The sequence below is a fragment of the Vicugna pacos genome, chromosome 31 (assembly GCF_048564905.1).
Source record: "Vicugna pacos chromosome 31, VicPac4, whole genome shotgun sequence".
NCBI lineage: Eukaryota > Metazoa > Chordata > Mammalia > Artiodactyla > Camelidae > Vicugna > Vicugna pacos.
Genome location: NC_133017.1, coordinates 16,614,901 through 16,629,632, shown reverse-complemented (window position 1 = coordinate 16,629,632; position 14,732 = coordinate 16,614,901). Strand labels below are relative to the sequence as shown.

Below are 14,732 nucleotides of genomic sequence, written 5' to 3'. Positions count from 1 at the left end.
GAAGGCAGAACCTGTGTGTTTCCAAATTGTTCTGTCTGCAGGATCTAGAACTGTCCTTGGCACATGTTAAGGGCTTAGTATGTCAAGTGAATAGATGAATTTGAGCTAAACTTTAAAGGATAGCTTCTGTTTTGAAATACGAGAACTTTATTCAAAGTTGAGGGAATAGTAAAAGATAGAAAAGGCAAGGCATATTTGGTCTTATAAAGATTGCAGGTTGGCTATACTATGGTGATAAGAATAGTATATAAGGAGGCAGTACAGGTTTTGGGAAGATTTGAGTTGCATATCAATAATTTATGTTTAACTTGGTGGAAATTAAAGGAGTTTTTACAAGTCTGTAGGAAAGAGACAATAAAAGCATTGTTTTCGGTAGATGATCACTACTGTAGTGTGGAGGAGAGCCTGTGGATGGATTAGTTACAGTAGATATGAAAGAAGCTGTAGCAGGAATTTGTCAGAAATAAAATTAAAACCTATAATTATAAGTTGTAGTTCTTCCATAAAATTTTAGAACTTGAAGATAATACAATGGTGACTTCGTATTGCCATATATAAAAGAGCCATCCTATAGTATCACAAGGGTAAAATGTCTTTTAAACAAACTGTTCTAAATTTACTTTTAGGGTGAAACTGCTGAATAGGGAATTCTAGGCTAAATGGACTGTTGTATCTAGATTCCACTGTAATTCCTGTAATGAATAGTTTAATAGAGCGGCCAGAGGACCCTATTATTTAAGCTTTTAAAACTTAAAAACAGAAGAGATCAACTTGGCCTTTAATTCATTTTCACTTGCTAAAACAACTGGCCGAAGTTTAGATGTTCCTTTTGAATATAATATATATATCACTGTTAAGATTAAGAGAGAGAACCATCTTTAGTAATTAAAATATAGGGAGATTAACTTTTAATTATCCTGGGAAGAGAGGATATCAGTGATAAACTTTGTAAGGATACTGTCCTGTTTTTTGTTATTGTTGCTGTCGTGAATCAGTTTTAATATGCTTTTAAAATAACACTTAATCCCCAAATGTATTTTAGACTAAGTTTGGGAAAACTTTCTTTTTAACAAAAGCCTCTGAAAGATTGTTCAGAGTCTAAAACTTGACGGTAAGGATTGAAAACCTTGACTATTAGCTCTTAGGTTGTCGTAATGTTATAATTTAACTATGTCCTCAAAATAAATAGAAAATCTATTTCGCAAGGACTAGGATTTGTAGTTAAATTCAACAATTACACATATTCACGTTCTATCATTAAAGACGTATTTGTTCATAATTATGATCAGTGTTTAATTTACATACTCCCCCTTCTTGCATGGGTAGGATACTTCATGGCTTCTTTCTTAGAACTGCTCCTGTGGTGTCCTCTAATCACTCAGGGGTCTCACTGAATCTCTGGCTCTCTTGTGGTCCTCTGCCATTGTGCCCTCACCCACACTGGCACTCCCCCTCTGTATTTAGCTCTCTTTTTCTCAAGTTTGCAAATGATAACAATCCTTAGGTTTGAGAGAGAAGTTTATTGCGTGACTGTTCTCACTTTTAACCGTTACAGCCGTGCTGTGTGTGGGGTAGAGCAGAGAAATTGCGATTCTCAAAAATTAAATAATTGACCCAAGAAAATTTAAATATTAAGTGACAGTGCAGAATTCTAACCCATGTGTTTATTACTAGTATTTCTATTGCTGGTATCTGTTGCCTCTGTAAATTTTTTCATGTCTGGAGATTTCAGAAAAATTTAACAAATGGTGGTTAATGTAACTCAAGACAAAATGTGAAAGCCTTAATGGACTTGTCCTCCACTCTCCCCACCACATGATATTTGCTATTTCAAATTAATCACTTCACTAGCCAAATGAATTTCTATTTGGTAGAATGTTAGAGAAAGTTTTGAGCAATGGTTCTTTCTGAGTATCCTGTGCCCACGTAGGGCTACACTGCGCTTTCCCCACTCAACACTTTGGTGATATAGTGGGTTGGATTTGGTGATCACCAGGTGGGGAGATAGATACCTAAATGCCTTTCTGCCTCCTTTTCTACCCATATCAAATGTCATCATCTCTTGCATGCTCACATTCCCCAACTTCCAGAGCACTCAACCATAAGGTATTTTTCAAATCTCATAACCCATTAGGTCCACAAACTTAACTCCTCATAATTTCAAGATGCACAAAGGAGGTTTGGTTTTTGTTTTTTGTAGGACTTGATTAAGTTGTAACTGTACACTTGATCAGCTTCTTAAGAATCAGAAAGAAAGTAACTGCTAATTTTCCCACTTTTGAATTGATCAGGATTAAAAAATGAAAGTGAAACTAGAATGTGAATGCTTAGCAAATTGTTGCATATAAAATTTTACGAAGGACTTTACAGCCAAAAGCTAGAATGAAGACCCATTTTACATATTATTTTTAAATGCATGTATTAGTATATATGTTTATACATAGGTATCTCTGTACATCTGCTAATACAATAGTGTATATCTATTAAATGTATCTGTCCCATTGTGTACAAATAAAATAATTGAAATGAGGCTTATCAGAATTGATGAGCAATGCCATATAAAAGATGTTGTTCTTAGCTACCCATGTACTGAATTTCATGAGTGTTTAGTTAGTATTTTATATAAGACTCAGACTTTCTTCCAAGTTGGTTATCTGTATGTCTAATAATAGCTTATTTACTTGTGTAGGTAGGTATTTATTTTCTATAGGAGATAATACTCAGTGACTATGTTGTTTACACATACAGAGTAGCTTTTGTTTTAACATTATTTTTTAAAATTCTAAATAATGCTCTGTTTATCTCCATGGGTAGAAATTAAAGGGAGCAGGTTTTTATTCATATGTGAAAGAATTTGTGTGTAATTACATTCTTCCACATGTGAAGTAGTCTGTCTTGGTAGGGATGCTCCACCTCTGGAAGTCTTTGAGGTAGATGGCTACCTTTAAGGGTTCGTAAAGAATGTGTCGTTTATATCAGCTAAGAGAATAGGGAAGGTCTTAAAGCATACCACTTTAAACATTCAGTCTTTAATAGCCTTTGTTTGAGAAAAGGAAGCGCACCATTTTGAGCTAGCATAAATAACTTGTTTCCATTCTGATTTGAGAAGCTTAAACATACTTGAGATTCAGAATTTAGAGCTGTTTTATAAATTTTCTAAATCAGGTTTTCCCTTTTACAACCTTTTATCTTCAGATACAGATTTGTTCATTCATGGCACAAATTAAGCTCTATTATATGCAAACCCTGTGATGAATAAGACACAGTTTCTATTGCTAGAGGACTTTGCAGACTAGTAGGAGAGAGAAGACCAGATCAGAAACAATGTAATACAGAACAGTATGTAATGTATTAGCATGTGAGTTGTGTAATTGAAATAAAGTTAGCTATTGGAAGAAAAGGTCTTTTTCAGCTCTGAGAATCAGGAAGAACTTCTCTGAATAGATGGCATTATTATTGTTTTAAGATGTCTTTAAAAAGGGTGATTCCACAAAGAAGCAATACTGATTAATTCATCCAAATATTAAGAAAGCTCTGTAGGCAGCAGTGGGAAGTTTAACAAGTTAAAGAAATATTGGCAATGGAGGGTGGAAAGGAAGAATTTTATCCTTGTGTTACAAGTCACTCTGATAGATCATTCCAGATGGCTGTGTTTTGGAAAAGGTAGGAGGAAGAGATGACATGGACTTTAAGTGGTTAAATGCAAAGAGAGTGGTAGCTTATCTTGGAAGTAAACTACAGAATCAAAGAAAGGTTAGCCTACGCTTCAGTCTAACTCCATAAAACTAGAGGAGTAGAAATCATGAGTGAGATTTTTTGTAAGAGAAGGGAGGAAAAGTGGATTTATTCATTTTAAAGAGGATGTTGCGGGGAGGGTATAAGTCCATGGTGGGGTGTGTGTTTAGCATAAATGAGGTCCTAGGTTCAATTCCCAGAACCTCTGTTAAAAAATAAATAAATATACCTAATTACTTCCCTCCCAAAAAATAAAAATAAAGTGCAGTGAAAGAAAAAAGGATGTCATATTTTAGGTGAAGAGAGGAAGTAAGACAAGGAGATGAGAGAGTTAGATTTGGAGTAAACAAAGGAGTTTTCACACCAATAAATTGGCAATTTCATGGGATACAAGTGGACAGTAGGTGAGGCAGGCCACTTAAGAATGGAAGTGTTTGAAATACATAAAAGAATTGGACACAATGAAAGTTGAATGCTGTTACTATTTTGAAAATACCTAGTGAAACCAACTAAATGACACATCACTCGTGTCTAAACTGACTTTGTAGAAATCTTTTCGTTGTGCCTTAAAATACACAATGCAGATATTTACTTCAGTCTTATCTAGTTACAGCAGGTCATTTGTTTCTTCTTTTCCTGGGATTCTTTCTGGGGTTTTATAAAGTAATAGTCATTGTTTAGGTAGTGCTTGTACAATTTCAAAAAGTTGAAAAAACTTTAAATTGTATATATTATATACACACACACGTTTAATATTAAATTTCATTTATATTTAACATCAGTGCTTGGAGAAGGAAAAGCTTTGTGATGGGGGAGGGTGTCTTAATGTTCTCATTTTACTGGATGATGAAACTAGCTTTATTAAATGACTTGCCCAAGCACACTATTATCTTTTAAGTCTTATTATTTTTTTTTTCAATTTGAAAAAGCTTCTCTCTGGGAAAGCAATTGAGTAAAGAGGTATTGTTTTTATTTTTTAAACTCACTGTGGATACTTAGAAACTTGCCAGGTATCTGAAGGTTTAGTCTGTGAGAGAGGGTAAGTGAATTGCTGCTATCTTGCAGACTTTTTGGGGTTCCTTCACCTTGCCGTGGTCCTTGATAGTATCATACTGCAGGGCTGTGAATAATTCATAGACTGGTTATGCCCTATTGGAATAATTGAGTGTTAGCTCCTCTTCATGACTTAGTCTCTACTCTAGGTGAAATTGATTTTAAATAAATTGATTTAAATTCCAGTTTAAATCAGTAGTCAAGAAAATACCATTTAATCATTTTCCCACAAAAGTACATTTTTATATAACCCTAACAGATACTCTTTTAAACTCAGTTTTCATTTTCCTAGAATAGCTTTCTGTACATCGAAATGCAATGCTTTATTTAAATTCTTTCAGGTTAATTTTGTAGCTGTATCAGAAACCAAATGACTTGTTTTATTTACATAAGCCAATTGAAATAGGTTTTGCTGAAGTTATCTCTTGCTCTACTGATTTTTGATGGTCATTTGAGAGCCATTTGGTAATGTAGACAGTTTTTTTGTTTGACTTTGAAATGTATTTATTTGTGCCTTTTTCTTTCAGATACACAATTCTAAAATTGTGTGTGAGAATGCATATTTTTCAAAGAAGTATTTCATATACAAGTAAGCATTTTGGAAGGAATCTAATTAGTATCTAGATCAGAATGTAGACCAGTGTGAGAAAATTTAAATATTGGATTAGGAAGCTGACTCTTTTCTTCCTTTGGGAATCTTTTTGATTAGGATTTCCAATCAGTAGTTCAGGAGTGTAGTGTAGAGCTCCAGGCTGGAAACTGTCCCACTACCGCGTCTCTGCTCTCTTCCAGAGTTCCTGAAAGGGAGCATAGATTTCACCAACATAGTGTGTATTTCCTTCTCAGCAAAGGACTGAAATATCTGCTCTGAGTGAAGTCACAGCTGATTCTTTGGGGATAGAATTCTTTCATTGCTCCAAATCTGTAGAGAGATTTGAGCTCCTATAAGGAGTTTGTGGATTATTCATAAAACGGTTTGTAAAGATTTCACAATCCCTTTGTCTCAGATCAGGGGTTCACGGACATTTTCTGTAAAGGGTTAGGTGGAAAACATTTTAGACTTTGTGGCCAAGAGGCAAAATTGAGGATATAATAGATTGATATAATATAAGAGAGAAAGCAAATGGCCACAGATTTTTATTGGCAAAATTCAATATAGAATAATAATGAATAATTGAATACAAGTTTTTAAATACAGGCCTACTGCTGAGAAAAATGGAATTGAGGGGGAGGGGATAATATTCTGCTTAATTTTTGTTCAAAGTTAATGTTCCCTGTCATCAGATTAATTGTGAATGTTCACCTGTGAAGGCTCATAGGTTGTATAAAAGCCGATGGGAGGCCAGATTTAGTCCGTGGGGCCGTAGTTTGCTGACCTCCCTGTATTAGATCATAAGTTACCGCTTATGCTGTGACTTTTCAGCTTGAACAAAATTCCATTTAAGTAATCATTTTGAATGTTCAAAGAGAAATTGGTCAGTTTTAAGGCTTTAAGTTTAATTTTTACTGAAGTATTCTGTTTGTTCTGGTGTCTATACAGCAGTCCTGGCCTTCACTGTCATTCTAATGAATGTCTAGTCTTTTGAGAATTTGTGGAATTTTTAAATAAGTAAAAACTTATAAGATGTCTTAATGAAGGAAAAATTAGGTCTATCCCAAGGACACATAATACAGTGTAGTTTTAAGAGTTAAGTATCCTGTATATTACATGTATTAGAAAATTAATATATCTTTTATATTAAAATTTTACATTTTGTTTAAATTTGCTTAAATTTTTTTGTTTATACAGGAAAAAGAAGGCAAAGTAAAAGGCAAAAGCCTTTTTTAGGATGGCTAATGTTTTAGCAGTTGTGAGAATGATGATTTCTATTCCTTTAACAAAGGTTTTCAAATGAACGGAACGTTATTTACGCAGTTGCATAGTTAACATGCGAACCCATAGTCTACTCACAACTGATTTTTGTTGTTGTTGTTGCTTTTTATTTTTCTAGGATTTCTGTCTGTGTAAGATAAATTCATTACCCAGTAATGAAACTTTGTATATACCATATGGCAGCCTTGTTCCTAATGTGAATTATACACAGCATGCGATTAACCATCCTCTGGTATGAGACTTATATCTACTGTGGCATTCACTAAAGCGTCTGTCTGGTGTGATGTTTTAGGACTTGAATATTTGGTGTTTCTTGGTTTGTTTTAATTTCATATTTTCACACAAGCTCGGTCTGTTTACCTTTATTTTTGTGTCCTTTCTTTCTGTGTTCTCCCCACCTCTCTGCTTCACCTTTCTTAGCAAAGATGAGGATTTCTACCTTCAACATACATTGTTGGTCTTGTCTTCTGTTTTTGTTAGGAGGGACAGCAGTGTGATAAAAGAGGAAATCAAAGCCTTTCTTGCCAATCGGAGGATTTCCCAAGCAGTTGTTGCACAGGTAACAGGTAAGAGCTGAAGAGCCCTTTATTCTGGAATCTTGTCTAGTCTCTGCCTTCTGGTGCAGATGTTGGAATATTGCTTGCATTTCTGCATTGCAGTGCAGATCTGTCAACTTAGGCATAATAATGTATGCCTGTGATTTAAAACCCATTGTCTCCGATATCTTGGAACTTCTCCAGTGATTTTTTTTTCCACTTGTGCTAGTAAATTTTATAGCATTTGTAATAAGCACAAAATTTCCTATTTTATGGCTAAAAAAGGATTCTCTGGTTTTCTTGTAATTGTGACAGAGCTCATGACACATGCACATCCAGCTGCTATCTACATTTCATATTTTTAAAAGCTTCACAGTCCTCCAAATCTAACCCCTGATTTTTTTTTTAACCAATTAAAAAATGATTCATGAGAGTAAAGGAAGTTTTTTTTTTTTTTAAACCACTTTTCTCTATGTGAAAGCTTTCCTCAAACCATTAATGAGAAGATAAAAATTACCATCGTCTTCTCTTTGGTCTTTATATCCCATCCCATTACCCACCCCATTGCAGCCCCATCCTAAGTATGTGGTGTATATGTGTCATTCTCTATTTAGATTGCATTTTTATGATGTTCTTAAATTTGGGGGTAGCATGTCTTTTCTTTGTTGGTCTGTAGTCTTCCTTTCTTGGATATCAGTGATTTGTAATGCCTTAATAAAATCAACTATGCCTTAGTCATTACAGGAACCAGAAACTTTTAACTGTATGTTGTAGTTGATACGTTGTTGTATGTTTTACATTGATAGATATGAAAATTAACTTATTCCTCTCCCTTTTTTTTAACATACCGCTAGCAGCTATTCAGTCAGTTTGGGCTTTTTAGCCTTTGCACCTCAGTTTCTTACGTCTACAATGAATGGTTGGATCTGATCTAAAACAGTACCTTCCGATTTTAAGATAATATTTCTTGTTCTCTAGACATTGATACATATTGAAGCTAATTTACCTAAAAAGTTGTTATTGACTGTTTATTTGCTTAAAAATGAAACTTGAGATTTCGGAGGTCTTAACTTTCATACCAAGGATCTAAGGTCAGCCAGTCTTAATGTGTGTGTAACATTACACTAGTAATGTATTTTTATAAATGACAGTTCTGTTCATGGTTAAAAAAAACCAAACCTCTAATTAAAGGCATATCCTTTCGTATAGGAATCTTAAAAGAAATTTAATTTTTGTAATCTTCAGGTGTTTTTCAGTAGCTTATTTAAAATAAATTGTTACCTTTATCTTCAAGGATTAAGTTATGATGCTGAGGGCACTGTAAGGACAAGTTAAGTGGGTTTTATGAAAACCCACTGGTGTGCACAGTGGAAAAACGGAGCATTCATTGTCTTTCAGGACTTTTACTTCAACCCCCAAGATTAGAAGGAATTATATCTTCTAGTTTGCCAGCCTAAAAAAAAAGACAAAATTGTAGTGTTATAAACAGTATTATAAAGTTAATATTGCCTAAGTGGGAATATTTCTGAATATCTTTAATACCCTGAATCTTGAATCATCTTGGACTTTTAAAATTGTAGCTTTTGAAACCCACCCGACGTTGATGGAAATTGTAATGCCTTTAAAAGGAATTTCTTAGATATATCTAAAGCATTAGCTGTACCATACATCAAATACTGCCTTTCTGGAAAGGGAAATTAGAAGATTTTTTTTAGCATCTTGCTACTTAAAATGCAGTCCATATAACAACAGTATTGGGAGCTTGTTAAAAATGTAAAGATACAGAGTATCACCCTAAACCTACTGAATCAGAATTCACATTTTTAAACATACCCAGGTAATTTGGGTTTGAGACGTGCTATTCTAGGAGACTGGTAAGCTTTCCTGATAAAAACTTCAATGGATTGACATTGTCTAACATTACCCTAGTCAGTGATAGATATCTTGACGCCGTGTCCTGTTTTTAAAAGCAAGAGTTGAAATTTTACAAATGTTTTATCTGTTACATCACATGAACCTTCCTTTTGCTGCTGTAATCATAGGATTTGGCGCTGCTGAAAACTTCTTCCCTGCAGCTCTGCCTCACTCAGCTTACTCTTCCTCCTCTTCACTCATGGTCTACACGCTTGGGTCCATTTTCCCTTGATCAGATATCTTTGATGGTTCTCTGTTGTCTGGAAAATGAAACTCTTTCTCATCTACCAGCCTTTTATTTACTTCCGTCTCCTATTCAGTACATTCCCTAACTGGATTCAACTACTCACTATTTCCTGTATTCTGCTCACCTGGACGCTCACAGCCTAGCCTTCACCTCACCTTGGTCTTACTGATTCTTGTTTATCAGCGTTGCCTCAGTTATTAGCCTGATTCTGACTTCTTTGATCACTTTAGCCCATGTAGACCTCTCTTTTTTTCTGAAATTAAGTACACTTAGTTCACTACCCTGAGATACTAAACCTCGTGCCAGTTCTGCATTTTGGAGTATTGTTCTTTAAAAGCAGAGGTCTTTCTTACGCATTCTCAGAGTCTAGCATTGCACATGCTCTCTGAAGATCTCATGTTTACTTAGAAAGGGAGTATTGTGAAGCCAACACAAGCTGTACATGTGAAAATTGATCCAGTATGACTTTGTCCAGTGATGTTCCCCTTCCAGAAATACGTATTTACTCAACAAATGCTGCATGAATTTCTGCCCTTAAGGAACTTACATTTTTCTTTTATTTTAATTCAGTTATTTACATAAGGCAGGGGAGTGAGGATGATTTATAATCAGATTGGTTCATTGTCCCTTTGGTCAGCTTACTGAATTCATGTATTTCTCATGTGTTGCTGTGCTGCATTTTTACCCAGCATATCTAGCCATCAGGCTAAACTCAGTGACAGTGCTTTTCATTTTTGAAAAGAGACCCAGCTAAAGAATAGTGAGTGAGTGAGAACCAGTATAAAGCCTGGTCCTTGTAACTGGCCCATCATGGATAGAGTAGCCCAAGTAGGAAAACCTTCTGTGCATCCAGGGCTCACTCATGGGAATACCTGATTAGTATACAGGCACATTTTTCTGTCTTTAAACAAATTAGTCAGATGCATCTTAGAAGAATATCTACCTGATGAATTCTACCCTTGAATAAAGTTTAGGATGTGGTGTTCTGGAATCTGTCGTGTATTAGAGTCTCTTAAAGCCAGTTAAGTTTAACTCTAATATGTGAAATAATGAAGTAAATCAACCTTGAGATAAAAATGAGAACGAGTGGTGCATAACAAAAGGAAATGCTAAATAAAAAAGTGTAGTGAGGTGCAAAATTATAACACATGTGCTTGTTCCAGAAACAAAATACAGAGGCTTCTTTTTATAGATTTAGAGGATTTCTATAATAAGATAAACAAGAAGTTCATGGGTGGGGTCTGTATAAATAATATCCTACTGATAGGAAAAATGACAGTATAAACAGGATATAATAACAGTGCCTGCTGAATTTCCCAGCATGTTATTTGTAGCTTCTTTCACAGAGTTGCAGCTGCTCCCATCAAGGGTGGATTTTTACCTCTGTCAGAGGTCGAGCAAGATTCTAAATTCTTACTAACAAGTTTGGAGTAGGGAGCATACACAGCCTTTGCTTCAGTAATAGCGTGTGTTTTATATTCACTTTCAGGGTAAAACATTTTCTTGGGTTGTTAGAATTCTTAAAACAAGATTTTTTTTTTTAAATGACCTCTGGGAAAAATCAAGCAGGCAGAATAAATGAGTAAATGGGCAGCACTTGACTGTATGCTTATCAGCCAAATATACTAATTAGATTCATCTGTTCTTAAAAAAATAAATGAAAGAAGAAAAAAATTGTCTCTGACTTTTAAGACATTTATCATAGTTTTGTTTTCTTGAATGATAGTAGTATGATGGAAAAACAGCCGTTAAACTTCTGAATGCCAAAATTCTAGTCCTTCTGTCAAATGGCCTTGTGATCGAGGGCAAATCACATAGCTTCTCTGAGCCTCGGCTTCTTTATTTGTAAGATGAGGGGTTTGACCAAATGTTTTCCAAGTATCTTTTCTAACTGTAAAATTCCATTCTGTTTTTAAACTGCTAAGTACATTTAACAAGTATGTATCTTAACCCTATCGAGTGACTCTCATTCCCAAAATGTAAGAATTTGTGTAAGGAGAAGCTCTGAACCAGTTTTAGGAGCGTTCCAAATGTATTCAGATCACTTCTCTTGTCTTATTTATCTTTAAAATGAAGAATAAAAAGCACTATGTATTCAGTTTAATTATGCTAATTTCGTTACAAAGTTGTGTGTATATTGATCCTCTCCCTAATCAGAGAACTTAAGCCCAGACACTGAAAACCAAGTAAAATGTCAGTATACTTTTTAAAAAAATAGACTTGACTTTTTAGAGCAGTTTTAGGTTCACAGTAAAAATGAGCAGAAAGTGTAGAGAGTTCGCACATGCCTCCTGCCCTCCACACACACATGGCCACCCCTACTACAGCATCTTCACCAGGGTGGTACATTTGTTACAGTATGAACCCACATTGACACATCATTATCACCCAAACCCCATAGTTTATTTTAGGCAAATGATTTTGTACATTTTGTTTGGTTTTGAAAAATGTATAATAAGTCTCTACCATTATAGTATCATAAGGTGATAGTGTAGTTTCACTGCCTGAAAATCATTGGTGCTCCACCTTTCATCCTTCCCTCTCTCTCCCCTAACCCTTGGCAGCTTCTGATCTTTTTACTGTCTCCACAGTGTTGCCTTTTCCAGAATGCTATCCTTCAGTATGTAGCCTTTTCATGTTGGCTTTTTTCACTTAATAATGTGTATTTAAGATTCCTTAATGTCTTTTCATAGCTTGATAGTTCATTTCTTTTTAGCACTACATAATACTCCATTGTCTGGATATACCACACTTTATCCACAGTTTATTTATCACCTGCTAAAGGACATCTTGGTTGCTTCCAAATTTGGCAGTTATGAATAAAGCTGCTATAAGCAAGTAGAATTTATATCTGTATCAGAAAAGCTATGTTGGTAGGGCATAAATCACAGTATTGTCCTGTTATAATACAGCCTAATATGATGCTCATTTAACAAGATTTTATCAGTTCCTACCTAATGAATTTTACTAGTTTTATGTAGATCTCCAACTTGAAGGCTGTTACCTGTCTACAAAATGGGCAGATTTCTGCTTATGAGATGCAACTTCTTCAGATTGAAAAGGTTTAGAACTTTACTTTCTGTTAGGAGAAAAGTTCTCAAATATAAATGTTATTGCACAGTGTATTTTAGGATTTTTCCCAATTGCAGTCTCTGAAGGATAAAAACAAATGTCCTGTGGCTCAAAGGATTCTTACTTTTAATCTCACTTTCTTTTATGTTCTGCAGTTTGTTGATAAACTGTTTTCTTGTAAACACAACACCTAGTTAACTTTCTTTTCCACATGAAAAAATCCAGGCTGAATACCCATATTTTCTCACTTTGGTTATGGCTAAGTGAAAAATTGGAGTGAAAATAATTTCAGAGGACACTTTTTGTTATTAGAAAATCAGTTTCCTACAGTTCTTAGAATTCATTGTCCTACCAGGGCTTTCTTTGTACCAAATGCAGTGTATAGGACCATACATTTTTAGTGTTAAACTTATGAAGGTTGGTTTTCAAGTATAAAACAAGATTTCTCAACCACCTGTATTTAAAATAGAAACTGTATTTTTATTATTTTTGGTGGATGTACTGGGGATTGAACCCAGGACCTCATGCATGCTGAGCACACATGCTACCACTGAGCTGGACCTTCCCTCCCTAGAAACTGTATTTTTAAAAATTTTATTCTTCCACAATCTCTGACAAAAGTGACTTTAAAAGGTTAGGCACAAATGTGTTTTTTTCTCCCTTGGGTAATTTTCACTTTTGTTTCTCCTCAATTCTTGTTTCCTAAGATCATGGAGAAAAGTCTGTACTTAAGGTATAATAGTCCTTCAGCACTTTTTTGAAAATATTTCTTACCTAAAGTAAGTTAATTTTCTTTATAGTTAAAAAAAAAATGAACCCAAAAACCTACAGGGATAAATGACAGAAGGAAGTGCCCCTAGTAAGAGTCAAAAGATACCTGGTGTCTGATAAACTAGCATAACCTGAAGTTCATCTGTAGTCCATGTGAGTCATCAGACAATATTATAAATAACATCCTGCAGAAGGAGGCTCTAAAGGGAGGGGAATAAATACCATTTTTGTAAACTATAGACATGATCTTTTGTGCATTAAGGAATTATCTTATTAACACTTGAAGTTTATTCAGGGATAGATCTTAAAGAATTTGACATCAGTTGCTACATTTACTTAGGGGAGGAACTGAAGCTTGAAGTAACCAAGCTTGAAGGCCTTGATATCTGAGAGGCCTATAAAATTTTCAAACAATCATTCAAATTCTTAAGGCCTTTAAGAAAGCTTTTAACATCAGAGTGTATCAACTTCAGCTAATGTAACTGCACTTGATCCTTAGACAATTGGTTTGTATTGTGTGGGTCCACTTATATGCGATTTTTTTTTTCAGTAAATATTTACTACAGTATTACACAGTCTACAGTTGGTGAATCCATAGATGCAGAACTGCAGATTTGGAGTGTTGACTGTAAAGTGATACTCAAGATTTTAGACTGGGCAAAGGGGTCAACACCCCTGACCCCCACGTTGTTCAAGGGTCAGCTATGTATCATTGGATCCTCACAAAATGAACTTGAGGTATCCAGGGGAAGTTTGTTTTTTTCTTTGTTTTTAATCACCTTTATTGAGGTAAAATTAAGAGTAGAGTTCTCTGAGTTCCAGCAAGTTTACACAGTGGTTTGATCATTACCAACATCAAGATACAGAACACTTTGAGTATTTCAGCAAGTTGTTGCATGCCTTTTTACACTCAGATACCCCTCCCCACGGCAAGTCCCTTGCTGCCACTGATCTGTAATGTTATGTGACTGGAATCATACAATACATACCTTTTTGTGTCTGACTTCTCTCACTTAGCATGATACTTTTGAGATTCATTAGTGTTGTTACATGTATCAGTCATTTAAAATGCTGAATACTAGTCCATTGAAAAGATATAGCAAAATTTGTTTATTCATTAATCAGTTGATGGACATTTCCTGGTTTTGGCTGTTATGAATTAAGCTGCTATGAATATTTGTCTACAAGCTTTCGTGTAATATGATTTCATTTTCACAGCTAGGAGTAGGATTGTAGGGTTATTGGTAAGCATATGTTTAACTTTTTAAGAAACTGCCAAGCTTTTCCAAAGTGACTGTACCATTTTGCAATCCCACCAACAACAGTGTGTGAGATTTCCAGTTGCTTTGCGTTCTTTTTGACGCTTGGTATTCGTGCTTCTCTTTAAGTTTAGCCAGCCTAGTGCATACGTAATAGCATCTCACCCTAATTTTATTTTGCATTTTCCTGATGACTAATTATCTTTTCAGATGCTCATTTGCTATTCATGTATCTTATTAGATGAAATGTCTGTCACATCTTTTACCCATTG

At 34.9% G+C, this 14,732-nt stretch overlaps 1 protein-coding gene across 17 annotated transcripts in view; it reads left to right on the top strand.

Annotated features, from left to right (window-relative positions):
- Positions 1-14,732, top strand: part of HMBOX1 (homeobox containing 1) — a 134,944-nt gene that overhangs the window by 49,186 nt on the left and 71,026 nt on the right. For all 17 annotated transcript variants that reach the window (XM_072952729.1, XM_072952728.1, XM_006203187.4 and 14 more), the window contains exon 4: positions 7,142-7,227. In XM_072952729.1, the coding sequence (XP_072808830.1) occupies positions 7,142-7,227 (86 nt within the window). The remainder of the gene's footprint in view (positions 1-7,141; positions 7,228-14,732) is intronic.